The 26,733-nt window shown below is 58.0% G+C and overlaps 8 protein-coding genes across 8 annotated transcripts; 4 read left to right on the top strand and 4 right to left on the bottom strand.

Annotated features, from left to right (window-relative positions):
- Positions 1-1,615: 1,615 nt before the first annotated feature.
- Positions 1,616-3,580, top strand: P884DRAFT_205589 (Septin-domain-containing protein; the record flags this gene model as incomplete). The annotated part of the gene is made up of 4 exons (XM_069438663.1): positions 1,616-1,979; positions 2,073-2,327; positions 2,396-2,862; positions 2,945-3,580. 4 exons carry the CDS (start codon positions 1,616-1,618, stop codon positions 3,578-3,580), a joined length of 1,722 nt encoding a protein of 573 aa, XP_069295880.1.
- Positions 3,581-5,001: 1,421 nt separating this feature from the next.
- Positions 5,002-7,317, bottom strand: P884DRAFT_247320 (mitochondrial 37S ribosomal protein uS4m). The gene is made up of 3 exons (XM_069440498.1): positions 6,975-7,317; positions 6,414-6,869; positions 5,002-6,271 (listed from the first exon to the last, which is right to left on the bottom strand). The coding sequence occupies exons 1-3, from the start codon at positions 7,017-7,019 to the stop codon at positions 5,390-5,392; spliced, it is 1,383 nt and encodes a 460-aa protein (XP_069295879.1). The 5' UTR covers positions 7,020-7,317; the 3' UTR covers positions 5,002-5,389.
- Positions 7,318-7,663: 346 nt separating this feature from the next.
- P884DRAFT_227770 (uncharacterized protein) lies at positions 7,664-9,931 on the top strand. The gene is made up of 3 exons (XM_069439697.1): positions 7,664-8,369; positions 8,438-9,327; positions 9,424-9,931. Exons 1-3 carry the CDS (start codon positions 8,097-8,099, stop codon positions 9,563-9,565), a joined length of 1,305 nt encoding a protein of 434 aa, XP_069295878.1. The 5' UTR covers positions 7,664-8,096; the 3' UTR covers positions 9,566-9,931.
- A 572-nt stretch (positions 9,932-10,503) lies between these two features.
- Positions 10,504-14,229, bottom strand: P884DRAFT_331148 (uncharacterized protein). The gene is made up of 5 exons (XM_069445714.1): positions 13,528-14,229; positions 12,426-13,468; positions 12,215-12,370; positions 11,344-12,052; positions 10,504-11,256 (listed from the first exon to the last, which is right to left on the bottom strand). The coding sequence occupies exons 1-5, from the start codon at positions 14,081-14,083 to the stop codon at positions 10,529-10,531; spliced, it is 3,192 nt and encodes a 1,063-aa protein (XP_069295877.1). The 5' UTR covers positions 14,084-14,229; the 3' UTR covers positions 10,504-10,528.
- A 522-nt stretch (positions 14,230-14,751) lies between these two features.
- Positions 14,752-16,789, bottom strand: P884DRAFT_205277 (SPOC like C-terminal domain-containing protein; the record flags this gene model as incomplete). Its single annotated transcript, XM_069438639.1, has 3 exons — positions 14,752-16,011; positions 16,061-16,669; positions 16,721-16,789. 3 exons carry the CDS (start codon positions 16,787-16,789, stop codon positions 14,752-14,754), a joined length of 1,938 nt encoding a protein of 645 aa, XP_069295876.1.
- Positions 16,790-17,128: 339 nt separating this feature from the next.
- Positions 17,129-19,014, top strand: P884DRAFT_247308 (uncharacterized protein). Its single transcript, XM_069440497.1, has 3 exons — positions 17,129-17,550; positions 17,641-18,223; positions 18,298-19,014. The coding sequence occupies exons 1-3, from the start codon at positions 17,347-17,349 to the stop codon at positions 18,741-18,743; spliced, it is 1,233 nt and encodes a 410-aa protein (XP_069295875.1). The 5' UTR covers positions 17,129-17,346; the 3' UTR covers positions 18,744-19,014.
- A 2,704-nt stretch (positions 19,015-21,718) lies between these two features.
- On the top strand, positions 21,719-23,618 carry P884DRAFT_262072 (fungal-specific transcription factor domain-containing protein). Its single transcript, XM_069441628.1, has one exon. The coding sequence runs from the start codon at positions 21,856-21,858 to the stop codon at positions 23,467-23,469; it is 1,614 nt and encodes a 537-aa protein (XP_069295874.1). The 5' UTR covers positions 21,719-21,855; the 3' UTR covers positions 23,470-23,618.
- Positions 23,619-25,286: 1,668 nt separating this feature from the next.
- Positions 25,287-26,411, bottom strand: P884DRAFT_205181 (HIT-like domain-containing protein; the record flags this gene model as incomplete). The annotated part of the gene is made up of 2 exons (XM_069438633.1): positions 25,287-26,060; positions 26,280-26,411. The coding sequence occupies 2 exons, from the start codon at positions 26,409-26,411 to the stop codon at positions 25,287-25,289; spliced, it is 906 nt and encodes a 301-aa protein (XP_069295873.1).
- Between the last annotated feature and the right edge of the window lie 322 nt (positions 26,412-26,733).

The following is a 26,733-nucleotide window of genomic DNA, read 5'->3' as shown; positions in this document are numbered from 1 at the left end:
GGTTCCAGTATAACTATGTGTGAAACATGGAATCTACCTCGTGCGTGGACTTATCAAGGCAGCTATATTCCATCATGGTGCAAGATGACCATGGTAAGTAACCGCGCACCGGAGATTCTGTGCATGTCTACATTTCGGGCTTTTACGTGCATGGACACATATCAGGAAGTGTACGGCGTGGGTGGGGAGTGAGGATCCAGTGCATCACGAGTCTTTTCTTCCATCCAACACGGTAGCAGTGTAGGTTGCGTATCGAAGATGGTCTCCAATTGGTCCTCGTATCCATCCTCGCATTGTCCATTCCTGCTCTCTCGTGCGATGTGGACGGAACATGTATGCATGGTGCGCTCCACCTGCCGAAGGGCGCAATTGGCCGACCAGAATCTCGCCCGCGGCCCGTGGCTCGGATGAAGACGACATTCCAAGTTCTGCTCAGTGTTCTGCGTGACTCGTGGTGTAGTGCAGTTGCGAGTTGGGTCTCGCCATTCCGTTCGAGTTCCATTTGCATCCTCAGGCTGCGATTCTGTCCCCTGGTCTGGGGTCCAGCGAGCCACCGCACCCTTGCAGCGAATCACAGCCTCAGGTTCTCCCCAGACCCCGGCCATTAATCTGCGAGAACAGGCCCCTGCGCTCGACTCCCGCAGAAGCGTGGATGCCCAGCATTGGTACCCCTTTTGCTCAGAGCAGCCGGCGAGCTTAATCTCCCTGCCCGTCTCACTCTAAATTTTTCCCTTCGACGACCGCGACCCGTTTCGACCTCGCATCCTCTCTTCCGTCTTCGACTTCTCGTCCCTTCTCAACACTCTTTTTCCTGTCGTATTTTACACGCTGCCCTGCGTTGCCTTCCAGTCTCCCAGGGCGCCCCTTTAACTTACCTTTTTTGACCCTTTGCACCCCTAGCATCTCGGTACGCGACGACCGTCGACCCATCGCCTTCGTTCCTGACTCGGTACGTGAAGAACACCACCGGGCTCCATGCCCAAACATCTGCCTTCCATAACACGTCAGTAGAGCTGCGTTGCTGCGTCTTGCCCGGCTAGGGCCCTCAAGAATTTCTGTGTCCAGCGACCGCGCTCTGGCATTGTCCCACCTCGGTAGGGTTGGCGAGACGCAGGAGGAAGCTCCTAATGCAGCAACACAAGCTCCGCTGGCGGCTCCGTGCCACCGTGTGCACATGCAATCATCAATAAGCTGACTGAGCACGACCGAGCTCTCGCTAACGTTCTTGCCATTACTCCAGACTCTGCGCCTTCCCCTCTCTCCCCAATCTTCATACCATCGTTGCGTTACCCGCTCGCTACCTCACCTTTCACAATGGGTAAGCACCGCACTTTCAGTTCGTTGCTTGTGATGTCTGCGTTTGGGAACGGACCGCGGAAGGAACCATCACCCTGGAGATGCCGGCTGCTTCGCTCTATGCTCAATGCAATTGATTGGGGCCGACCTGGATTTGCCGGTCACTGCGATTGCTCGCGTCTGATTTCCTGCCCACTCTTGTGTCAACACCCCATCGACGTCTCGCCCGACTGTTATTTACCGCCAATTCTTGAGCGACGGCCATTCTTGACGGCACTTGGCATTTGCATTCGGATACGGATTTGAGAACCCGGTCGAAATGCATTTCCCTGCCATGATTCAGAGCGCTACTGCCAGAGTCCGCCCGAGGAGTATGCAGTTTGACCGGAGCTCGGTGTCTTCGGACTCCAGGTCCCGCCATACCGCCTCGCGGGATATGGGCACGTTCTCACCAACTCCCGGGACTCGTACGAGTAGCTTGCCCTCGAGCAGCAGCAGACAGTACATCGACGCGCCGATCCGTCACCGTCGCAGCATGTTGGATGTGGAGCTCGCTCCAAACTTGCCGGTGGCCCAACCTCTCTCCGATGGCGAGCTATACCCCAACGCCCGCGAACCTTCCCGGAAGAAAAATCATGCAGAGTCACAGTCGGGGATCTCCATTGATAGTCAGCCAACCGCGCGTTCCCATCGCAGGATCACTGACACTGAGCATTGTTTGGAAAGGCGGCTCCCTCTCTTGAGCTTGGTCGGCTAACTCGTTTTGTCCCTTGCAGCTACGAACGGTATTCCCACCAATATCCCCTCCCCTACCAGGGCGGCCCCGGTGCCCCATGCCAAGCCGTCGTCATCTGGATCGGACCTTTCTCGCCAGGCTCCATCTGACTCTGTGGCTGCAGCTCCTCCAGCTAGTGACAACAAGAACATTGTCCGTCGGAAGCTGACGGGCTACGTTGGCTTTGCCAACTTGCCCAATCAGTGGCACCGCAAGAGCGTGCGCAAGGGCTTCAACTTCAACGTCATGGTCGTCGGTGAGTATCGTGTGTGTGTAACGAACGCATGGCAATGCCCCGGCTCTAACGACCATATCTTTCGGCAGGTGAATCCGGCCTGGGAAAGTCGACGCTCGTCAACACCCTGTTCAACACTTCTCTGTACCCCCCGAAGGAGCGCAAGGAGCCCAGCCTCGACATCATCCCGAAGACCGTTACTATCCAGTCCATCAGCGCGGATATCGAGGAGGCGGGTGTGCGTCTGCGGCTCACCGTGGTCGACACGCCTGGCTTTGGTGACTTTGTGAACAATGACGAGTCTTGGAGGCCGATTGTCGACAACATTGAGCAGCGCTTCGACGCTTACCTGGATGCCGAGAACAAGGTGAACCGCATGAACATTGTCGACAACCGCATCCATGCCTGCGTCTTCTTCATCCAGCCGACAGGCCACTCGCTCAAGCCGCTGGACATTGAGGTCATGAAGCGCCTGCACACCAAGGTCAACCTGATCCCGGTCATTGCCAAGGCCGATACTCTCACCGATGAGGAGGTCGCTGCGTTCAAGGCCAGAGTATGCTCCAGTCCCTCTTGGTGAAATTCATTGGTCTCGACTCGATGCTAATCCCCTCCCCCCCCCCCCTTTCCCAAAACAGATCCTCGCCGATATCAACTACCACAAGATCCAGATCTTCGAGGGCCCTCGCTACGAGCTCGACGATGAGGAGACGATCGCCGAGAACAATGAGATCATGTCCAAGGTTCCCTTCGCCGTGGTTGGCGCCAACACCGAGGTTACCACGGCCGATGGGCGCAAGGTTCGCGGCCGTAGCTACCCTTGGGGTGTCATCGAGGTGGACAACGAAGAGCACTGCGACTTCGTCAAGCTGCGCCAGATGCTCATTCGCACCCACATGGAAGAGCTCAAGGAGCACACCAACAACATCCTCTACGAGAACTACCGGACCGACAAGCTGCTTGCTATGGGCGTATCGCAAGATCCCAGCGTCTTCAAGGAAGTCAACCCTGCCGTGAAGCAGGAGGAGGAGCGCCACCTCCACGAGCAGAAGCTTGCCAAGATGGAGGCCGAGATGAAGATGGTCTTCCAGCAGAAGGTGTCCGAGAAGGAAGCCAAGCTGAAACAGAGCGAGGAGGAGCTGTACGCCCGCCACCGGGAGATGAAAGAGCAACTCGAGCGGCAACGGCTCGAGCTCGAGGAGAAGAAGGCGAGGCTCGAGAGCGGACGGCCTCTGGAGAAGGAGCCCAAGAGGAAGGGGTTCTCTCTCCGATAATCTCGCCCACCCTCCGTCTTCTCTTGCCTCTCTACGACTTGTCTCAGTATCATGATGCCTCAACAATACCAGCTCGCCGCCTCTTTTCTTTTTCCCTGTTTGTTTTCTCATACTGTTTCCTTCATCCTAATCACCACCCCTTAATTCTGCAGGAACGGCCACCCGGAAGGCGGCCGAGGAGTTCCTGCAACGGCGTATTCCGGGTTTTGGAGGAGGTGCTTCGCTGTCGGCAACGGCTAGACAAGGTCCCGGGAGAGACCATGGCTTCTTTCGCTCTGGAATGATGGTCTGGTCAACGCTTGTGGAACATTACAACACGATCTACTTGGCCTAATCGGGAACTGGAAACGATGTCTCAATACCCGACCACTTTCAGAACAAGATTATCACCGTTTCCGGTGGGGAGGGCGATAAGGGGGGGGATTCATTTCCGAGCAATGGACATGAGGATCGGACTCTACGGCGGCCGGAGACATCGAGAAAGCCAGATTCGAGCGGAGTTCGCGGCGTTGTTTTTTTTTTTTTTTTTTCTGGAGCGTGCCCTCGACCAAAGACAGCGAAGACATCTTCGCTCGATCAGCCTCGACTGCCCGGTCGGCCGACTCGAGTGACCAAGGGATACCCGGCTGTTTCATTATCTACGAGAGTTAGAGGACGGGCCGTCCGTTGAAGTTTGGGGACAATCACACGGAAACAGGGCAAGGAGGATTGCTCGGATCAGGGCGCCATTATACCCCCTCCCGGCTTAACCACCCGCCGTCTTTCCTCTATTTCTCTTTGACACCCCGGATGGTCAACTCCGGTTCTCACACACTGGCTGTCGCCACGAGTTCTTTGACTTATTTTCCTAGCCATCTTTTTTTGTCCGCGCAGTCTGCCTTAGCTTTTCTTGCTGTCGTTGTTTAGTTTAGTGTCTGGAATACAAAAGGTCACACAATCCTGGCCCGTCCTCTCATCTACCGGCGTGTTTGCTGAAGCGTGGGCAGTGTCAATCCCGGGGCCTAGTGTAGCACGACATGTCAACCAATTGTTCAAACGCTCCATGCTGCTTCACCAGTACCCAGTCAGGACAGAGCGACGCAACTACATGGAACTGATCCGGGTACGCAACAAGCCTTGGCCACGGCTAAGACCAATGTTTTTTTTTTTTTTTTCCTCGTCTCGCCCTAGACAAGGTTTCCGCTATGGCAGTTCACCTCGCCAACCGTGCCTATGCTAGATAAACATTCTTTCGAGTTGTTTGCTAGAGTGCTCCATCCCCCCAGGAAGTCGGTGAGTGATGCATTTAAGCCTTTATCAATGTAATCTTGGAAGCTTGGCGCAACGTTGGGACCGGATATGGCCTGCTGTGGCTTGGAAGCGCCGAGTATAGACTGCTAGGTCTTTTGTCCGTTTCTCACAGGAGGGTGTTGCCAGAACTTGAAACCCACACAACGTGTGCAAGCTATACAGTAAGAGTATAATACCGTATTGTACACGAGTTACACCTAGAATACATGCGTCGTTCTATACACACATAGATCCGATGTGCTTCTAATCATGCCCATCCTTTTTTGTCTTCTTTTTTCAGTAGCCATGAAGAGGCAGAGCCACTGCAATCCTTCCCCCTTCTCCCTTTCTCTCTCTCTCTCTCTTTCTCTCTCACTCACTCACTCACTCTCACTCTTCTTCCAACGCCAACACGATACAGCCTTCGCCGGTTGGTAATAAGAGAACGGTCGCAACCCCCCACCCCGCCTTGGTTTCAACCAAGCCAGCCAAACAAAGCAAGCGAAACCGACGAAAGGCGCCTCGAATTGCGTTTGTGCTTTAGCCTCTCTTCAGGTACCAGTTAAACGCGAGCTGAGAGAGCATGGGCGAGAAGGGGGTGGGGACCTCGGACAGGCCGGGACGGGCGACGGGGTGGCGCAGGTAGACGGCGGCGCAGATGCGCTGGTTGACCTCGAGGTAGCGGGGGATGAAGGCGAAGGCCGACATGAAGTCGCGGGGCCGCCAGGGGGTCGCGTAGGGCTTGGACGGGTCGTGCGGGTTCTCCACCTCGCTGCGGATGACCCACTTGAGGACGGCGCGCTGGGTGTCGGTCAGCAGGCCGAGGCTGGTGGCGGTGCTGCCGCTGACCGAGGTGCTGCCGGTGGCGGCTTGGAGGCCGGCCTTGAGCTCGGCCGTCTCCTGCTCCCGCCGCTGCTGCTGCTGCTGCTTCTTGCCCCTGGCCCGGTGCTCCGCCGGGGAGAGGGTGAGGTCCGAGAGGATGGCCGTCAGCTCGCGCTCGGCCTCGTCCATCTCCTCGGGGGACTGGTTGCGTTGTTTCCGGGCGCGGTCCATGGTCGCCTTGAGGTCTTTGAGGTACTTGCGGAGCGCCTTCTTCTTCTTGGCGCGGTGGTAGCGGTCCTTGACGAGCATGATCTTTTTGGCGCGCTCCTTGAGGAGGTTCAGGGTCTCCAGATGCTTCGCCTTGGCCGCTTCCGGGTCGACGGGTTCTGCTGCCGCTTCAGCCCCTTCGGCAGCTGCGTCTCCCGAGCCTCCTTCGCCTTCTTCGCCCTCCTCGCCCTGCGCCGATTCGGCCGGCTCGGCCTTGGCGCTGGCGTTTTGGTTCTGGCCTCCCCTCTTTGGCTGGCCGGTTGCTGCCATGACGCGCTCGATATCGACCTGGAACATGTCGCCTGGGTTGAGAAGGTAGCCGGGGTGTCTCATCTAGACAGCGGGTTCGAGGCATGTCAGCGACTCGGGATCATGGGGCCTGTGTGTGTGTGTGTGTGTGTGTGTGTGTGTGTGTGTGTGTGTGTGTGTGTGTGTGTGTGTGTGCATGAGTTCTTCGAGGGGAGGTAGACAGTACCTTCTTTCCGTTCACGGTGACGAAGCCGTGCAGGACGAACTGGCGGGCCTGTCTCGCGCTGCTAGCGAAAAGGGCGCGGAAGATGGCAATATCGAGACGGCGTTCCATCGGGGCGAAGACCATTTGCATGTAGGGAGTGGGTGCGTCGAGATTGCCCTGATTCTTGGGTCCGACGTGCTTGGAGCCCATCCTCGCCTTCCGGCCAGATCCGCGGCCGGCAGCCTGCTCGCTGCCGTCATACCTAGCCATGTATGCCGGGTCCATGTTGACGGCGGAGAGGGGGCGGCGGCTGAACATGCGCTCCCACTTGTATTCCTTGATGTGCTCGCCGTGATAGCCGCGGGTCAGGGACTTGGCAATCCATTTCTGCTGGAAAAGGGTCTTGGTCTGGAGGGTGGGCGTTCGCAGGCGAAAGAGGTTGAACAGATTGTACTTGTTCCATGTTTGGCGGACACGCTGCAGAAGAGGAGCGGACGAAGGGGGGGCACTTGGTCAACCGAGAGCTTGGACGAGGTGGGCAGAGAAGACAGAAAGGGAAAGGGAAAGGGACGGCAAACTCACGGGCCGCTTCAGGCCATGAAACCTCAATAACCTGCGTTGCCTCATGGTGGCAGTCTGTTGTCGGTGCCGCCTGCCGCCTGCCGGAGCTCTCTCTAGTATCGATCTTTATCCCGGCCTTTGCTTGCTTTGTCGCTGTGTGCTCGTGCGAGAAAATGCAATTGCCGTTGTCGGGTTCCTACGGCCCTGCTGCTGTTGCTGAAGAGGACTCGCTTGTTCTTCTTCTGCCTTCGTCTGTTGTAAAACCTCCGCACTCGACAACCAGGGATCCGGGCACCGGGGCAAGCGGGTTTGGCGGCGTCGCTCTGCCTCGAGCACCTCTGCTGCGAGTACCTCTGCTATCTCGAAAAAGTTTCCCGCGCTCCCATTCGACCCGACGCGACGAGCTCACGTGAGAGCCAGGGGTCGGTCCCTGAGTTACGGTAATACAGGTATGTATCGCGATTTCACCTCGCCTGAAATCCCGCGTACGGGTTACGAGTACGGATAGAAGGGGGGGCAGGGGGGGCCAGCACCTCCACAGTCACCTCTGGCGCTTTTGCCCAGGGCGGTGAGAGGCGGCAGTCAAGAAAATCTCCAATTGAGCACCTGCTGGTGTGGGGTTGGCTTGGGTTTTCTGCAACGCGCTTGTCTCCTGGGCCCGTCGCTCTCGCGACCGATTTGGACCAAAAGATTCGATGCAAGAACTCCAAGACAGGCTTCTAGTCGCGTGCATAGCAAGATTTACAACGCGCATTGCTCCTTTGATGAGAGCCATCAACAGAAAAGCAGACTTTCCGATTTGAACTGGAACTTCCTTATGTCCCGCTATTCCGAGTGACGCTTCCAAGAGACTAATAACTTACACCCCGGTGACTCTGATGCAGTGCTGAACCTCAGCGTTACCCCACCACCAATTTTGTGCAGCTCGTCCTTCCCGTCTCCAAGGGTCAACAACCTCTCCTCCCCAGAACCACAAACTTTTCTCTTCCCACTTATCCCGCCCCCCAATCCTCTTCGCTCCCGATTTATTTTTTTTAGCCCAGCCTGCCCAGATAGGTTTTCGCTGCGCTCAATCGCTTGATTCTCCCTTTCTCTCCTCTTGTCCCGCGAACTTCATCCGGCGCACCGCCCATCGCCGTCGACATGAGCGACGCCGCCATCAAGGAACAGACCGAGGCGGCCGCCCCGGCTGCCGAGGCGCAGCCCGTACAAGAGACTGCTCCTGCCGCGGCGACCGCCGATGAAGGCGACAAGAAGACGGATGCCGCGGGGCAGACCCAGAATGGCGGCCAGAAGCAAGCGGCCAACATCCTCCAGACGACCGCCAAGCCCAACCACAAGGATCTCAAGAAGAATCGCAAGTTTGACCCGACCACCCAACCCATAACCGACGACCCCGTCAAGATTCGCGCTCAGGTGTGTGCCGTCTCCCCCTCCAAAATGCTCTACTGGACACCTTTCCCCCCGCTGATGCCGCTCCTCAGGTCGAGTTCTACTTTAGCGACAGCAACCTGCCGACCGACAAGTTCATGTGGGAGAACACCGGCGGCGAGGAGAACAGGCCGATGCCTCTCAAGACCATCGCCAACTTCAAGCGCATGCGCCAGTTCCAGCCGTACAGCGCCATCGTCGCCGCTCTGCGCGAGAGCGACTTCCTCGTCGTCGAGGGCGCCGAGGGCGAGGAGACGGTCAAGCGCAAAAACCCGTACGTCTCATCCACCGAGGCCCAGAAGGCCCGGCTGGCCGCCTCGGTCTACGCCAAGGGCTTCGGCGACGAGGAGCCGTCCACCCAGTTCGACATCGAGGCCTTCTTCTCCAACTACGGCCACGTCAAGCACGTCAAGCTCCGCCGGACCGCCGAGGAGCTCTTCAAGGGGTCCGTCTTTGTCGAGTTCGCGAGCGCCGAGGAGGCCGACGCCTTCGTCAAGCTGGACCCCAAACCGACTTGGAAGGGCCACGAGCTCCTCATCATGAAGAAGAAGGACTACCTGGACGAGAAGACCCGCCAGATCAAGGCCGGAGAGATCGAGCCCAACACGAGCCGGCCCAGGACCTTCTTCGAGGGCAAGGAGCGCGGCTCCAACACCCGCGGGCGCGGGGGGCGGGGCGGCGGCCGCGGCCGCGACGGCAAGCCGGAGGGTGGCGACAACACCAACGGCCAGAAGAACGGCTCCAACAAAAACGGACGCGGCCGTGGCAGGGGCGGCAGGGGCGGCCAGGGCGGCCGTGGCGGCCGCGGCGGCAGCAATGGCGGACGTGACAACCACAACAACAACAACAACAACAACAACAACAACAACAACAACAACAACAACAACAACAACAACAACCGTGAGGAGAAGAAGAGCGAGGGCATCAAGCAGAGCACCAACGAGTACGTATTTGTTTCAACCTCAACCTGTTTCCTTTCGAAACCTTGCCCGAACATTATTGTTCCTCTTTCAAGTTCCTAACCTCTCCCTGTTTACAGTGTCCAAGTGCCCACCATCCAGTCTACCGCCCCGAAGAACGGGGAAACCAACGGCAAGCGGGCCCGCGAGGATGACAACGCCGGCGAGGAGCCCCCGGCAAAGAAGGTCGATAGCAAGCCGGAAACTGCTGCGGCGCAATAGAGGGACGGAGTTTTGTTTTCCGATTTGGACTAGTGTCGCTGGACGGGGAACGAAGAAAAAAACAAATCAGGCGGTGACTGGAAGGGATGGGAGACAGGCTCAGAAGGGAACAGGACATCAGGACCGTGGGATGTCGTTCGATTCTGCCGTTCGATCCCTGTTTCCCCTCGCTCGCTCCCTCCCTTCTGCACGTTGATGGACGGGACAACTGTGTGAGCTGGGCTGAGCTGTAAAAGTACTTCTCTACCACCCGAGATCTGGACGGCGTTTGCGGCTGGTCTATATTTTGTTGTTTTGTTACCAAAGTAGATGGGACAGTTTTCTTCTTTGGCCTCCCGGAAATCAGAGAGCAGTGACAGACTAGCCACCAGACTTTGTGACGTTGCTCCCCTCATAGCCGACTGTAGTATTATTGTTTTGGTATTGCTAAATGACGGCTTTGCCACTCCCCGGCTGTCGCCATTCAAATGTCTTCTCTTGGCATTACAATGAATCTAACAAACCCACATCCTGTTTTCCGTTACCCACCCTAGGGTGTCTTCTGAGTAGTTGACCATGAAAGAGGAAAAAAAGGCAGTGAAGAAACGGATCGTGCCGTCGTTCAGAGAGCCAGTAAACTTGATGTACATCAGGCCATGCAATGACAAACCCAGCAATCAGTCAGACGGCACCTCTTGATAAAGCCAGGGATTCAGAAGCATGGTCGCTTTTGCCCAGAAGAAGCGCTCAGAATCATGGGGAGAGCGCATGGACGTGGGGAGGGGCGCTGGGGAGCACTTCTTCCTGCCCGGGTGGGTGGGTTCGGAACACTGAGGCTTCAGCAAGCAATCGGCTAAGGGAAGAGCGGGGCAGACAGGCGTCCGATGTCTTGACGGTATGCCTTCCCCCCCCCCCCCCCCCCCCCCTTTTTTTTTTTTTTTTTTCTTAAAAAAAAAAGGATCACGGGAAGCCCGGCCCCAGATCCTATCCGGCCGGGTTGTTTCTGAGCAGCTCGTACAGCGCTGGGTCGCCGCCGCCGATACTGCTGCTGTATGCGTGGTTCGTCAGGTTCATTGACCTGTCGTGATGTCGCGCCTGCTGTGCGTGGCTGCTATGCCCGTGCCCGCCCGACGCGCCAGGTGTGGTCGAATAGGCATTGGCGGCGCCGCCGTCGCCTGCTGCCGAATTGTAGCCGGAGGATGCGCTGTTCGCTGCTGTCGCCCCGAAGCCAAACCCCCTGTTCTGGTAACTGCCGCTGCTGGCCGCCTGCTGCTGCTGCTGCTGCTGCTGCTGGCTCATATGAGTCATGTAACCATGATAGGCCTGTTGCGGTTGCGATTGTGGGAGATATTGCTGTCCGTGCTGCTGCCTTTGTTGCTGTTGCTGTTGCTGTTGCTGTTGTTGCTGCTGCTGCTGCCGTTGCTGTTGGCTGTAGGCCGTTGACGAGCCTCTGGCTCGAGTCGGCTGCGGCCGCATGCTGGAGCCTTGTAAACCCAGCGATTTCCTGGGATTCGAAGCACCACCATTGTACGGTGCACTGCTGCTGGCGCTGGATTGGGTTGCGTCGTACGCATGCGTGTTTCTAGGTTGAGGCGTTGACGTCGGAGTCCCCCACTGCGCGGCGCTGGTTGTCGGACCCGGATTGGATGGATACGAAGAGGCCACGTTCTGGGACCCCGTCGCTGAGTACGTGGACGATGCGCCATACGACACTTGAGCATTGTAATTGTCAGATGATGAAAATGAACTTGGTTGATTGGAAGCTGGGTTGGGATATGGCTGGTATGGGATATGGTCACTTGAAGGCTCGGGTTGGGAGCCACCACGCTGGTACTGGTTGTTGTAGCTATGGCTCTGGGTCGAGGCGGGCTGCTGAGTGGCAGCAGCAGATGCCCGATTATTTTGCCTCGACTTGGCGCGTGGAGGTTGAGTGCTGGTTTGGGCCTGGGGATTGCCGGCTGGATGTGCTGGTATGGATCGGCTGGCGTTTCCCCAGTTCGAAGCCGGCTGCTGTCGGAAGTCATCGTACGCCTGTGAGACAGGCGCCGGCTTCTTAGACCTGGCCTGTTCGGGGGAGGGCCTGCTTGCTTGGCTTGACGTGTTAGACATGGACTGCCAAGTGTTCTGAGAACCGTCCATTGCGGCGACATTCGTCCCACTCCCCTGGGCAACCTGCTCAGTCGGGAGGCTGCGCCGTGCCGTAGCCTGAGATCCCACGGCCCCATGACGGCCCTGCTGAGCAGCTGGAGCCACTTGTTCTGCGTAGGCTGCGATGCTTTCATGGTTCGCAGAGGGCTGAGGGTAGGCAAAGCCGTGGAATGCGGCATGAGGAGCCTCTGGTACCGAGGTCGGCATGTAGTCCGTAGAAGTGGGCTCAACGGAGGTGGACGAAATGTTTGGTTGGGCCGTTTCCGCGGTACTAGGGGCGTGTGCCTGAGGGAAGCTCAAGCCGGACGGGTGCTGATAGATGTCATGGGCTTGATGGAATACGTCGGAGGGAGTCTCGGGCTGATTATGGGTGGTCGAGCCAGAAACGGTCACGGTTGCAGTCTGCTGAAGACGCTCTTCGTAATGTTCCTGGCCCGGAGCTGCTTCGTTCACCGAATGGCCAAACGGCACACCGGGCGACTGAGAAGCTGGATTTGCTGTATGCAATCCCAACGAACTCACGCCACCTTGTCCTCCGTTCGGCGTTGCTTGTTGAGCCCTCTCAGGGGCTTCCGGAGCAGTCTCGGCGATCTTGCTTTTCCTCGGCCTCGTAGGAGCATAAGTGCATGCGACGCCCTCAGCGAGGCACATATTGCAGGACGGCCTCGCCTTGTCGCACTGTGCCTTTTGTTAGCTTCGAAGCGCGCATGGGAGGATGATGGGAGCTACGAACCTTGCCCTTATACTTCCGAAGGCGGCACCCTTCACAGATGCGCCTCCTAGGCTTCGCTTCTGTGAGCGCTGGACTCTGTGTCTCGCCCACTTCTACAGTTCCTCCATTACCACCCATCAGCGATTGTTTGAAACTTGCCGCCTGTGGCGTATTCTCCGCCTGGCCAGGAGTGGCCGGCTTGCTGGGAGTCGACTGCCCAGGGCCCGACCCATTCTTACTATTGGGATGAACTATGCGCAGTCTCTCGGCGCCGTATTTGATCAACATTGCCAGGGAGTCTTGTTGCAGCTCGGGGGACTGGTTGGCAAAGATGTTGAATTGCTCTGCGGTGAGAGACTGCGGGTCAATGTTGTTGTCATTGAGCAGCTTGATGGCGACTTTTCGCCGCCTTGCCGCCTCCCCTGGAGGTAAGTTGAGGATAGAGTGCGCATGTTCCTCGACCTCGGCAGGTGCTTCGGGCTGCGCATCGTCGGCGGCGTTGACAAGACCGTCGGGGTACGCGCTCGAGCCAGCTGGCTGTGAGGCGATTGGGGAACCTCCCGGGTTGCTGGTGTTGTTGTTGCTGCTGGTGTTACTACTGCTGCTGGTGTTGTTGCTGCTGCTGGTGTTGTTGCTGCTGCTGCTGGTGTTGTTGTTATCGTCGTAGAGCTGGCGTTCCGAAGAATCGTCCACGGGCAGGGCACCCGGCACTTCCGGAGGTAGGACGGTCCCAGCCGGGCCCAGGGGATCCCTCTTGCGCCTCTTCGTTGATTGCAAACCTTCTCCGCCCGGGACGCCGTTCACCTCTGCCCGCTTCTTAGAGGACCTTGGCGTCTTGGACTTCGGTTCCTTCGGTGGTCTCGCTTCTTTTGGCGTCTTTGCTTCCTTGGCCTTCCTGACGGGTGTCTTCTTCACGATTGGTGCAACAGGTGGCGGCGCAAGGAGTTCCATCAGCTGCCCCACCGTCTTGTGCATGGGAGTGTGCTCGTATTTGACGTTGATCGTTTTCGTAGCCTTGACGAAGGCGATCTTGACGGATCCGCGGCAGTCAAAGGCCGGACGTGCTGGCAGTATCCGGTCAGAACGCGCACGCGCTCGCCTTGGTAGCGTGGAACGAACCTACCCATATGAACGGGATCTTGCCCACCCTCCCCGCTCCACTCCCCGATGAGCGTCTTCGCGGGTGTCTTCGAGGCCTGACGGTTCCAGGCCTCCCAGGAATCCTTGCAGATGTAGGCAAACGTCCAACTCTGCTCGGTGCGCGAGACCTGCCGCACTGCCCAGTTGCTCGAGTCGGCCTCGCCCACCGACGATATGATCTGCCTGGCAATCGCAGTCTGCAGTACCGGGTCGTCCACGGGCTGGTTGATCAGGGCGTCGATGGCGCTGACTCGTCGGGTCGGCTGTCCCGCACTACCGTTGATGGCTGGCGCAGCAGCGCTCGACCGTGACCCGCCCAGCGACGGGTCGATGTTCGAGGCGTTCTCGAGCAGGTCATTTCCGACGCCGGTCACAGGGATGTCAAAAATCGCGGTCGCTCGGACTTCGAATGTCACCGAAATATGTTCGGCGCGGGTTTCGGTCAGGCGACCCTGAAGAAGATGCCGGAGTTGCTCCTGGAGGTCGGCCAGCGAACCGCAGGTCGGGTTCGACTGGCCGGTGCCCAGCAGAGCCTCCATTGCCGCTCGTTCTCTTTCAACTAGGTCGGGTCGCCTGCGCTCATTCGCTTGGCTTCAGAATGCAGACGTCGGAGTCTCCATGACAAGGCTGTCGTTTGGATCAAAAACCAGGACGGCGCGACAAACCGCCGGTATCTTCGTCGCGTCGTCGTGTCGCTTTGCCAAGCGGGTAACGTTATCTTTAGTTTCTATTGTAAAGTGGAGTGGCTGCGTGCGGACGGACTGGCGAACCAGTCAGAACTGGCAAATGAAGGAAGGAGACCAAAGCGGGGCCGAGGGAGCAGCAAGGGTGCATCCATAGTGTATGTGCGGGAGTGCATGGATCTCCATTACTAGGTATTTACACAGGACCTTGTTTAGTTAGTGCGGACTAAGAAATATCTCTCTCTACCTTATGTTTGGAGTATGTTATGTACATACGAGTACATGACATATATACAGCTGTATACGCGCTTACTCCTAGTACACCATACTCGCATGCCCAGGTGTTCCGCAATCTCTCTCCAATAACGCCCTGGAACTTCAGCTCCAGAGCATCCCGGATAACAACGTGTTTTGAGCAACGCTAAAAAAAACACGGGAAGGGCATGTCCCTGACGAAGTAGGATCATTACAGAATATACCGACTGCAATACACACATTCCAAAGAATAAGAAACCGTTTCAAGATCATACGTTCTCCTCGATCCACTGCTCCAGCTTCTCAACCAGATCCGCCTTTTTGCCCACTGCGCTGATGCCTTTACTAGCCAGAATGTCCCTCAACTCCGCAACCGTCATCTTTTTGAGCGTATCCTGCTCCAGAGCAGTCCGAAGCTGCGCGTTGCTCATCTGTTCCCTGTCGGCCTTCTTTGGCGCGACCTTGGTGCGCTTCGCTGCCCGGCGCTCACCGTCGTCGTCCTCCGACTCGCGCTTCACAGCGCGGCTCTTCATGAGCGCATTGGCCTTCTCGGCAAGTACCTCTTTCCACTCGGCGAGATACCCGCCGACGCGCTTGTCGATCTGCCTGTATTTCGGGATCGTCGCGTCGTCCAAGCTGTCCGGCACGTCCTCATCCAGTGCCATGGCCTGCAAGACCTTGTAATGCCATTGCAGAGAAGGGTTGGTGTATTTCGATGGGTTGTACATGGCTTTGGGCAGCTGAAGGTTTTGAACAATCTGCCTCATCCTGTCGGTGAGCTCGTCGGCGGGTCTCGGCGGCATCGTCAAGTCCACGTTTCGGACATCGTCCGCAAACGGTAGGGGGTACAGCCAGAGCCCAGCCGGGAGGTAAGGCGTCTCCGAAGACCCGTCATCCAGTGCCCTGGAAGGGATGATGGCCACCATAGAGGGATGTGCATTCTCGCGGGCAACGAACCATGCGATCCCAACCTTGTCCGCCTCGAGCAGTTTCTGCCACAGCGCGGAGAAGACACGGGTGGAGCCGACATAATGCTCCTCGCTCGGGAAGATGAAGATGGACTTCTTCACTGAGGCCCACATGGGCAGCAGGGAGCGTGGTTTGAACCCGATTAGCCGGAGGACTTTGCTGCCGAGGTTCTTCAAGGCCGCCGCTTCCTCGGGCTTGAAGTAGATGTATTCACCCCCGAACTTATATGCCTTTTTCACTTCGGCCTTGTCAACAGTTCTTGTCGTGGAGTCGACTCTTACGGTCTCGGATTGCGCAAGCTGCGCCCGCTCGCCGCCAAGCCAGACGTAGCACGTGCGCGCGGGTTGTTGCCTGTGTAGGGGCAAGTAACCCTTGACCGATATCGTGAGGTTAGGCGCAAGTTCAAAGGGCAGGTTGGAAAAGTACGCCCGCTTTGGCGTCTGTTTGGAATTAATGTTTGAGATCAGCGAGTTCAATAGGCTGATGCCGTCTCCTGATTTGGACGTCTTGACTCGGTCTACGGACCCCGCCTCGGCTGCTGGATCGCGGTAAACAATATCCTGCCGGTACGTTAGCACACACGCAGTCGGGAGCAAAAGGGCGACATACGTCGTAAAACTTGGCCATGTCGAAGTCCTTCCCTCCGTGGCTAATGGGGAACAGCTCGATGACAACACCAAGGTCATACAAATCCTTGGCGCGTACCGCGGCCGACGATTTCGCAGCCTTGTCGTTCCCGTGTGGACTGTCGTCATCGGTGATAATGAACAGCCTTCGGGAGCCAAAGTTGGGAGCATTGGTGGTAAACACCTGGTTGGCGCAGAAGAGCACATTGGCCATGGAAGCGGGCTCTTTCGCGGGGACGAGAACTCCGTCCGGGTCCTCCCCTTCTTCCACCAACGCCTTCAGGCTCTTGACGTCCTCGGCAGTAGGAATGTCAAGGTCCGTTAGGAGGTAACAGTGAGGATACCCAGACGCGCTGCGCCCTCCAGCTTCATCACGGAACTTTGACTTCTCGGTCCCGAAGAGGAGGATACCCATCATGTCCTTTGGCTGCGCGATGATGCGCTGTTGCATAAACTGGTATGCGCATTTCAGGGCTGCCGTGATGGCCGAATCCTTGTCCGCCTTCTTGCTATCTGTTGCAACGGGCTGTTGGAGCATTGAAGAGCTCACGTCGATCGCAAACAGCACCGCATCTTTTTGCGTCTTGTAATCCTGATGGACAGTCAGCGGAGATTGACATTACGTCTGACCGGAAGATCCTACGGCTTCATCCAGCTCCTCCTCTCCCTCGTCAGAATCCGGACGTCTATCATCGTCACCTTCCCACGCCATTGTTTGATGAGCAGAATTTAATTTAGTAAACGCACGTAATTTCAAAATCGATGCACAAAACTAAAAAGTTCTGGCTTTGTGCGAGAAGTTGGGCATGTTCGTGCCGAAGCTGACGAACGGGCTTTGAAGGTGCAGGTGCGACGCGACGTGATGCTAGGCTGACGCGCCTGCCTAACGCCAGAACATGTGACGCAGACGACAGGCAAAGCTGTGCAATTGAACATTTGCGATTGGCCAAAAGGGACCCCGGCCGATCTGCAAGGTCAATGCCGATGCCAAGATGGCAAAGTCGGCCTTTGATCGTACCGCCGCCGAGTTGCCGCGAAAGTCGCGGGCGGAGTGTGATCTGGCCTCCAGTTCCGTTCGCCACTGTCTGAAACAAAGGTTATCGTCAGTTTCCTCTGACGCATTGCGAATAAATTGGTAGATAGCTCTAGGGATTGTCTCAATCCCGTTTGTTCTTGTTTATCATTTTTACTGCAACGACTAACAGCGCTTCTTTTTCATTTTTTTTTTTTACTGCGAACTCGCCTCGGATTCCCGTGTTCCGCTTCGAGATGGCGCTTCGTCTCCCGGCCGCCATGCGGCCACTCCGGCCTCATAGGCTGGCAAAACCTTCTGCACAACAGGCACGATGGCTCGCGACGCCGGTTCATCCAGTCACCCAAGACTCTGGGCGGGGCCCAACGGCTATGGTGTTTCTCAACATGGGCGGCCCATCGACGACCGATGAAGTGGGCGACTTCCTCAGCAGACTATTCGTGAGTTAACCCCCCTCACCCCCCCCCCCCCGGGGGGCTCCAAAATACGACCGCCCGGACCGATCGCCTAACGCTTTGTTTCACCTCCAGTCCGATGGCGATCTCATCCCTCTCGGCCGGCTCCAGGGCTACATCGGCCCGCTCCTCTCCAAGCGGCGCACGCCCAAGATCCAGCAACAATACGCGGCCATCGGCGGCGGCTCACCCATCCGCAAGTGGTCCGAGCACCAGTGCGCCGAGATGTGCAAAATCCTCGATAAGATCTCGCCCGAGACGGCACCGCATATGCCCTATGTCGCCTTCCGCTACGCGAACCCGCTCACCGAGGACATGTACCGGCAGATGTTGGCCGACGGGTTCGGCAACGGCCGCGGGGGCCGCGCCGTCGCATTCACCCAGTACCCGCAGTACTCGTGCTCGACAACGGGGAGTAGCCTAAACGAGCTGTGGAAGTGGCGCCAGAGGTTGGAGGGCAAGGCCGCGCTGCGGAACGACGGGACGGACGGGACGATCAAGTGGAGCGTGATCGACCGGTGGCCGACACACCCGGGCCTCGTCGAGGCGTTTGCGCAGAACATCGAGGCCAAGTTGCTGGAGTATCCGGAGGAGAGGAGGAACAAGGTGGTGCTGCTCTTCTCGGCACACAGTCTGCCCATGTCGGTGGTGAACAGGGGTAGGCAGTTTCCCCTCGTCTGACGCGCGTTATCTTTTCACCAAACGAAGCACATTGGCTGACACATGCGACAGGCGATCCGTACCCGGCCGAGGTCGCCGCCACTGTCCACGCTGTGATGCAGCGGCTGGGCAACGCCAACCCTTGGCGACTGTGCTGGCAGTCTCAAGTCGGCCCTCAACCCTGGCTCGGCCCGCAGACGTCGACCTCGGTGGAGGACTACATCGCCAAGGGCCAAAAGGACTTGCTTCTCATCCCCATCGCATTTACCTCGGACCACATTGAGACGCTCTACGAGCTTGACAAGGAGGTGATTGGCGAATCAGGGCACGCCGACACGGTCAAGCGTGTCGAGAGCCTGAACGGCAGCCCGGTGTTTATTCAGGCGCTTGCCGACCTGGCCAAGTCGCATCTCGACAGCAGGGTCTCATGCTCGACGCAGATGGGACTGAGATGTCCCGGCTGCAAGAGCGAGAGGTGTGCCGAGTCCAAAAAGTTCTTTGCGAGCCAGCAGGTATAAGACTGGCTGTTCCAGTACGTTGGCGTATTATATCTTGTATACTATCCAAGTCTGCTCTACCGCGGCTCCCGAAATTGTTGTGAGTTGTTCTCCCGATAGAATTGTACGTTTTGGGAGCGCATTTTGGCGGATTCGTGTGCATTTTTTTTTTTTTTCCTGTCCACGAGCACGAAGGTGAACACGCTGAACATCAGGTGGGGTTGTGGATTCAACCCGACGATGACGTTGTACGTGGTAGCGCAATGCCCCCTAGCGTAGCCATCTCGCGCACAGTTTTACCCCGGCTACAGCCGAGTAGTGTAATCCCCGCGGATCGGGGTCGAGGCCAAATCCATCCTCCTCATTGCCGTGTGCGCCGTCGACCGGAAGATTGTGCCCCCATCGAGGAGATTGGCCTCGCTATTGCCAAGATTGCCCCATGCTGCACGACATTCGCTGCAGCCACAGGCGTGCCATGCTCCTGCATGGGATGATCTTGGCAAAAATGCTTGGCTTTACACTACTGACCTCGAACTTTGTGCGTGTTACCGCCTCTGCAACTGCAAGCTAGATTCCGCCTTGCGAAACAGAGGGATGAGAGAGGAGAACACTTGAAAATGCGTTGGACAGGCCAGGCCTGCCACGGCCTCACTTCGGCGGCGAAGCTCCCCATCAAACGCTAAGTGATTCCAGCTGCACAATCTCGTGAACTCCCTTGTGGCAGGGCGCCCGTAGAGGGCAGGCCTTCGCGCTCCCACAGTTTTCGTTATTCCCATCTTTGCCGGCGCTCGGCTGACATCCCTATACAAGATGCGACTAGACGAGCCGCTTTAGTTTTCTTAGAATGAAAGGCCTCTCTAAGGGTCATTTCCGCCGGCAACATCGCGCTAACGAAACAATACGCAAACCCCCTTCGCTGTCACGTAACGTTAGGTCTCTTGCTCGGAAGTGACTTTCCGTGGCAGTGTGGACCTGAATTCCAGCATGGGCCTAGTGTAGATCGGATGCAGGGAGCTCCAACGCAGGACTGGAACGGCCCGTTGCCGTTTCTCTAGATCCCTTGGGGCACGCGTCACCATCGGTGTGGTGAGTAGTGTCGCGGTTAAAGGATGGGCCAATCCGGGCTCGCCCCGCAGCAGGATTTTGCTGTGGCAGTAGCGGCAGTCGTAGGAGAGGCGGTGACTGTGGGAGCACAATTGGAGCGGCCTCCGGATCGACCGGGAGCTGTGTCGGCTCTCGTTCGTATTGAGAAGGTGGCATGCGCTCTTACACCGGGGGTTGATCTGGCGTCCAACATATCGGCTTTCGCATCTCCGATTGCAGTCGGTGTCAGTAACTGCTGCACTGCAAGAGAGTGAGCCTGACACGACGGGCCGCAACCGTTGCAGTACAATCTGGGAATAACGGAGTGTCGGACCGTCGCTGGCCCGACTACGATGGTTCCGACTTAGCCAAGGCCTGGAAGGGTGTTGTCCGACGACTTTCAAAGTTATGCTGGTGATGGCTGAGGAATTGGAGTTGGACATTGTCGCGAATTGAACCCTTTCAGGGCCCGTCTCGACCTGAAAGTCGTTCCGGCGAAACAAAAGAGCCCACCCGGTGTCAATTCTACGGCTTTGAGAACGCCACTGATAGATGAATAGGTATGAAAGGGGGCAGAGCTGCTGCTGCTTTGGGTGCCACAATAGTTTCAGCGGTTGCAGAGCAGCCGTAGAATCGCAAGATAGGTGCCACAGCCGAGCGTAGAAAGGGAAGGAGCGTACTGCATACGAAGCTGACGACGAGCGCAACATCCATTCATGCAGTCAGGCAGATGCCTGTTGGATGGAAAATGCCAACTCGAATCATGCCTTCTCAATGAGGAGTTACATTGGTCAGAACATGGGCGGCGGGGACCTCAGTCGTCGCAGCGCTGGATTTCAAATCCCGCACCTCGACTCCAACCTGGAAAATGATTTCCACAGCTATGTGCCGATGTACCTGGCCACGAGGAAGTGATCTGGTGATGTTCAAAACTCGGGCGTGTGAAGAAGTTGGGTTATACGAAGTAACAACCGAAATCACTGGCGTACTTCATATAAAGTCATAGAATAGTTAGTTAACGGGTTAAGCAATTAGCGAGTCCTTGGCCTCCGCGACCAACCAGAGGCGGGCTGAAACAAGAATCAAACTACCCCCACGCACAAGGCAAGCCTAGCCCTGTCGATCCTCTGATCTCTCGTGCCCCAATCTTGGCGGTAGTTACTCTGAGGGAACGGTACATACATCGTTTGTACTTGATAAATACATAGTAGATTTCGGGTGGTAACTATCTCTTCGTTTACAGTCAACAGATCGGCTCGCTCCCGAGACATCGTGGTCGTGGCCCAATTCTCTCCGTTTCAAACCCTTGGGATGCCAGCGACTTAAGCTGGCACCTGGACTTGCCTGACTGAGCGGACACGGTGGAATAGGCCGGATCGCCTTATCGCCTCCCATTTCTCCAGCCACTTAGCTTCGTTCCTTTTCCAACTTGTTGCCTTCCTGACCTCCCCCCCCCCCCCCCTTTTCTCGGTTCTGGCAAATCCCAAAGGCACATCGTCGCATGCCGAGCCGTCCGTGGAGATTAGAACCCCATGCGACCAAGAGCGAGGCGGCAGTTCCCTGCTGTTTCCTGAAAAGAACTTTGTGTGCGCGCGATTTGAGAAAACGCGCGGCTCACCCGCCTTTCCCCTCCGTCCAAACCTGACTGCTGCAAGTAAGCAAGACCCCCGATTACGGCCAGTGTTGCGGGCGGCCCTCACTGGGCAAGAAGTTGTCCAGCCAAGGCCCCGCATCCCCTGCTGAGAAGCGCTCTCGATCAGATCAGTCTCAAGGCGCTGCAGGACAAAGTGAACTCGACATCTCTTTCATTCACGGCAAAAAAAAAAAGAAAAGAAAAGAAAAGAAAATAAGAAGAGAAAGAGAAAAGAAAAAGAAAGAAAGCAAAAAGAAAGAAAAGAAAAAGAAAACAAGAGAAGCCACAGAGACGAAAACATTGCACAGCGTAGTCGAGGAACAACACCGCCGATTCTCCACCGTCGCCGGCATCGCGGGTCTACGGCATCACCGCGCCGACCGCGCATCGACTGTCGCATGCACCACACCGGCAGCAATGGCAGGTCTCGACACCCCCCCGGCCTCGATGCAGGCCGGCGGGCAGGACGGCCACGGCAGCGTCGTTGAGACTTCGCCGCAACCTCCGCCCCCGTCGTCCAAGAAGAAACAGCGGCGCGGCGCCGACCCGGCCAACCAAAAACGTCGATGCGTCAGTACGGCCTGCATTGCGTGCCGCAAGAGGAAGTCCAAGTGCGATGGCGCGCTCCCGAGCTGTGCGGCCTGCGCCAGCGTCTACGGCACCGAATGCGTGTACGACCCGAACTCGGACCACCGCCGCAAGGGCGTCTACCGCGAAAAGACCGACACCATGAAGGCCAAGAGCTCGACCCTCCAGATCCTCATCGAGGCCATCCTGAACGCCGCCGAGGAGGACGTGCCGGCCATCACGAGGAGGATACGGACCTGCGACAGCCTCGACGCCGTCGCCGAGTCCATACTCAAGAACGAGGCCGAGGAAGCAGCAGATGCGGAGGGAGCCGGCAGCGGCTTGGACGACGACCACCTCACAGGCGCCGCCGACCGGCCGGTGGAGGGCGAGAGGGAGATTGCGCGGAAGATGGGCGAGCTTCGCCTCGAGAACGGATCGGTTCGCTACTTCGGGGGCACCTCGCATCTGATCTACCTGGGCGACCAGACGGACGAGCCGCAAGAGCCCCCAGAACCCGACGCCGGCCTCTCGGTCGAGGACCCGGTCACCAGCTGGACAGAGGTCACCAAGGACAGGCAATTGATCGTTCATCTAATCAACATGTACTTCAACTGGCACTATCCCTACTTTGCTACCCTCTCCAAGTCCCTCTTCTATAGGGACTTCCTCAAGGGCAAGCCGCCCGGCCAACCGCGAACCACCGTCTACTGCTCGCCCCTGCTCGTCAACGCCATGCTGGCTCTCGGCTGCCACTTCACCCACGTGGCCGGCGCATTTGCCGTCCCCGGAGACAGCAAGACCAAGGGCGACCATTTCTTTGCCGAGGCGAAGAGGCTCATTGTCGAGAACGACGAGTACGCGAAGCCCAGGCTCACCACGGTGCAGGCCCTGGCACTCATGTCGGTCCGCGAAGCCGGCTGCGGGCGGGAGGCCAACGGATGGGTGTACAGCGGCATGAGCTTCCGCATGGCGCAGGACATCGGGCTCAACCTCAACCTCGGGGGCACCACAAAGGACAAGGGCCCGCTCGACGAGCAGGAGGTGGACGCGCGCCGGATTACGTTCTGGGGCTGCTTCCTCTTCGACAAGTGCTGGTCCAACTATCTGGGCCGGCTGCCGCAGATCCCCAAAAACACATACAACGTTCCCAAGTACGACGTCTTCCCGGAGGAAGACGCCGAGATGTGGTCGCCCTACACGGACGGCGGGTTCGACCAGTCGTTGAGGCAGCCAGCGCGGACGCGGGCGGTCGGGCTGCACCTGAGCAAGCTCTGCGAGATCAGCAGCGACCTCTTGCTCTTCTTCTACCACCCAAACCACATCGGGCGGTCGACGGGCAAGAACATCGAGATCAAGAAGCTGAGCGAGCTCCATCGCCGGCTCGAAGAGTGGAAGAAGGAGCTGCCGAACGAATTTGAGCCGAAGGATGGCCAGTTGCCTCATGTCATCCTGATGCAGTAAGTGAAGCCGAAAGCAAGCCTGGATTCCAAGCTTTTGTTGTGGACAGCGGGGCCCCTAACGCGGCGCAGCATGTTCTTCCACCTACAGTATATCCACCTCTTCAAGGCGTTCCTCAAGTACACCCCGGCGACGTCTCCGTTGCCCGTCCACGTCTCCCCGTGGCGGGTATGCAGCGCCAACGCGGGGGCCATCTCCAAGCTCATGCGCCTCTACAAGAAGCTGTACGATCTCAGGCAGATTTGCAACATTGCCGTCTACATGGTTCAGACCGCCTGCACGATACACATCTTGCACCTGCCCGAGAAGACGGCCAAGCGAGACATCATCCACGGCGTCAAGCACCTCGAGGAGATCGCGGAGGACTGGCTGTGCGCGCGGAGGGCGCTGAGCACCCTGAGCGTGCTGGCGCGGAAGTGGAAGGTCGAGCTGCCGGAAGAGGCCGCCCTCGTGCTGCAGCGAACCGACGAGAAGTACGGCACCGTCAGCATCTCCGACGTGCCCTCGCCGAACCGATCGGGGCCCTCGGCCACGCAGTCGCCACGGTCGCACGCGGGCGGCTCCTCCCCGGGCTCGCCCGCGACCAACGAGCACGAGCAATACCGGTCCCCGACCCACGACCACGACGGCAACCCGGCAGGCCAGCCGATGGCGCTCGACACCCCCGCCAGGAGCCCGGCGCCGCAGATGCTCGGCACCGTGGCAGCATCATCATCATCCGGGGTGTCTCCGAGCCTGCAGACCATGCAGAGCCATCAGGACGCTCGGCGGATGGCGCCGCCCCTGGCCATCCCATCCTCCGCCATGTCCATGGGCGAGTCCCTGTCGCCCATCAACAACTCGTGGGCCGTCTCGCCCGTGACGCGGACCATGCCCAGCTACACGCAGGCCTTTGCCCCCGTCTGCGCGCACACCAGCTTGGCACCCTCGGCGCCGCCGTCCTCGCGCTCCGCCGGCGGCGGCGGCAGCCGCCAACTCTCCCCCAGCTCTCTCTACGCCGTCGACGGACAGGACTGGTACCTCAGGGACGGCGTGAACTGGCAGCAGAACTTCCAGACGTGGGGCGGGCTCGGCGCGGGCGCGGGCGCGGGCGCGGGGGGAGGCGGGAGCAGCGGAAATCCGGGCGTGAGCGATCCTTCCTCCGTGTTTGTGTTTGGGGGAATGAATTTGAACGAAATGGGCTCGGGCTTTGACTCGTTGGGGCTGGGTAGCCTTGACCATCTTTCAGGGTTGGATTAGCCGTCGTTGCTTCGACGGCATGGCTTGCGAGCTTGGACCCGGAATGATGGGGTGGTTTGGGTTGGGTGTGGCGGGATGGTTGGCGGGGCCATGTGACGACGGTTCGGGACGGTGTTAACGGTCATGGAACGCATATATAGGTTGGCAATACTGTACGGTTGGGAGGCAGTGTTCTGATTTTTTTTTTTTTTTTTTTTTTGCCCCTGTTGTTTAGTTGATGAGGAGAACGGTAGGGTATGAATGGTTTACGTTCATCTTGTCCTAGGTTTGTTTATTCCGTGATAGGGCTGGGTATACTCGGAGGTTTCTTGTGTGTATGATGTATATATATCCCATACAAATATAAATATTCCAGCCCAGCGTCGATCTTGGCGGCTGTGTCTATGCTGTACACACCCGGTCTAGCCGTTATATATTAGTATGCCGGACCCGCGGCCTCTCCCCCCAGCGTTCCAGCCGCCTCGACCCGACGACGATTCTCAGCCCAGGATTCCCTCTCGGGCCCCTGGAACCTAAACGTAGAATAAACCTCCTCGCGTCCACTCCCAGTCATCCAGCCCCTCCTTTTCCAGCGAGACTCGTCACAGGCGCTCCGCCTCCATCTGCTCCAAGACCCGCCGATAGATCCCGGCTTCCTCCTCCATCTCCTCCATTCCCCTCGCCACCCGCGCGGCGTCTTCGATACGGGGGAAACCGCCCCCCGGCACCGGCCTGCCACCACCACCATCACCACCAGCAGCGGGAGCACCGGCGTACCCGCCGCTCTCGCGCTGCCGCTCCCGGTCCCACAGCGCCCCGCCGACGTTGCCCTCCTCGGCCGCCATCTGCTCGTAGATGGCGTCCGACGGGGTCGACGCCGGCTTGGCCGTCGCCCCGCGGATGCGCGGGATCACGTGCACGTGGACGTGCGCCACCGTCTGCCCGGCCTCGGGCCCGTCCTGCAGCGCGATGTTGAACGACCCCCGCTCCTCCGCGCCCCCGCCGCCCTCGCGGAGCGGGGCCTGCCCGTCACGCTGCTGCTGCTGCTGCTGCTGCTGCTGCTGGCCGGCCGGTGATGGTTGTGATGCTGCTGATGGTGTCGATGATGATGATGATGACGACGGTGGTGATGGTGGTGGTGGTGGTGGTAGCGACGCTGCTGCGGAGGAAGGGGAGGAGGAAGAGGCGGGGGGCAGGAAGTAGTGGCGTGCCAGCATGCGCTGGACGCGCTGGACGGTCGTGAAGAGGTCGGTCAGCTCGACCGGGGAGAGGTCGGTCAGGCGGCGGTGCGGGACCAGCGGGCAGACGAGGACATGGCCCGGCAGGAGGGGCTTGAGGTTGACGAGGGCGAAGGAGTGGGGGGTTGTGAGGAAGACCTGGCGGGCCCGGTTAGTAGTCGGAGAGTGGATAGATGAAGATGAGGAGGAGGGGGGGGGGGGGTATTATCAGAATTAGTCTACAAAGAGAATAGAAAAGGAAAAAAATAAAGGGAAAGAAAAAGAAAAAACACAAAATAAACAAAAAAGATGAAAGAGAAGCAGGGGAAAAGAAGGAGGGTAACTGTTATTTGTTACAGTAGTCGCTGAAAAGCTTACTTGGTTTGTCACTTCAAAGGGCCCAAAGTAGATGGGCTTCTTTTGGTGGCCATGTGAATGTGATTGTGATTGTGATTGTGATTGTTGCTGCGCGCCGGGTTGCGCTGTGGAGGAGGACGAGGTGCTGCGCATTCTCGCGGCCTGGAATGCCAATCGCTGACGTTTGAGTGCCGTCGTCGTTGTTATTGTTGTTGTTGTTGTTGTCGTCGCGGGCAATAGGCCGGGTGTTTTATGCCAAAACCTCCTGATTGAGATCATACTCGTGATATGGGAGTTGGCTTTGAAACCCAAGGCGAGTGCCGGACAAATTTATACGTGGCACCTTATGAGCGGGTTGAGCGTTGAATGGTGTGATTTCAGGGTCCGTTGTGTTGGGAGAGTGGAAACTGGGAAGTAGCCAGGAACGGCGCCGATTCCACTGCAATGCGTGCCCATGTTCGTCAGTGACAGACGG

The sequence above is a fragment of the Thermothelomyces heterothallicus genome, assembly GCF_042370625.1.
Source record: "Thermothelomyces heterothallicus CBS 202.75 unplaced genomic scaffold P884_scaffold_19, whole genome shotgun sequence".
NCBI classification, from domain to species: Eukaryota; Fungi; Ascomycota; class Sordariomycetes; order Sordariales; family Chaetomiaceae; genus Thermothelomyces; species Thermothelomyces heterothallicus.
Note: the sequence above shows the minus strand (reverse complement) of the source record. Positions and strands in the feature narration are given on the sequence as shown.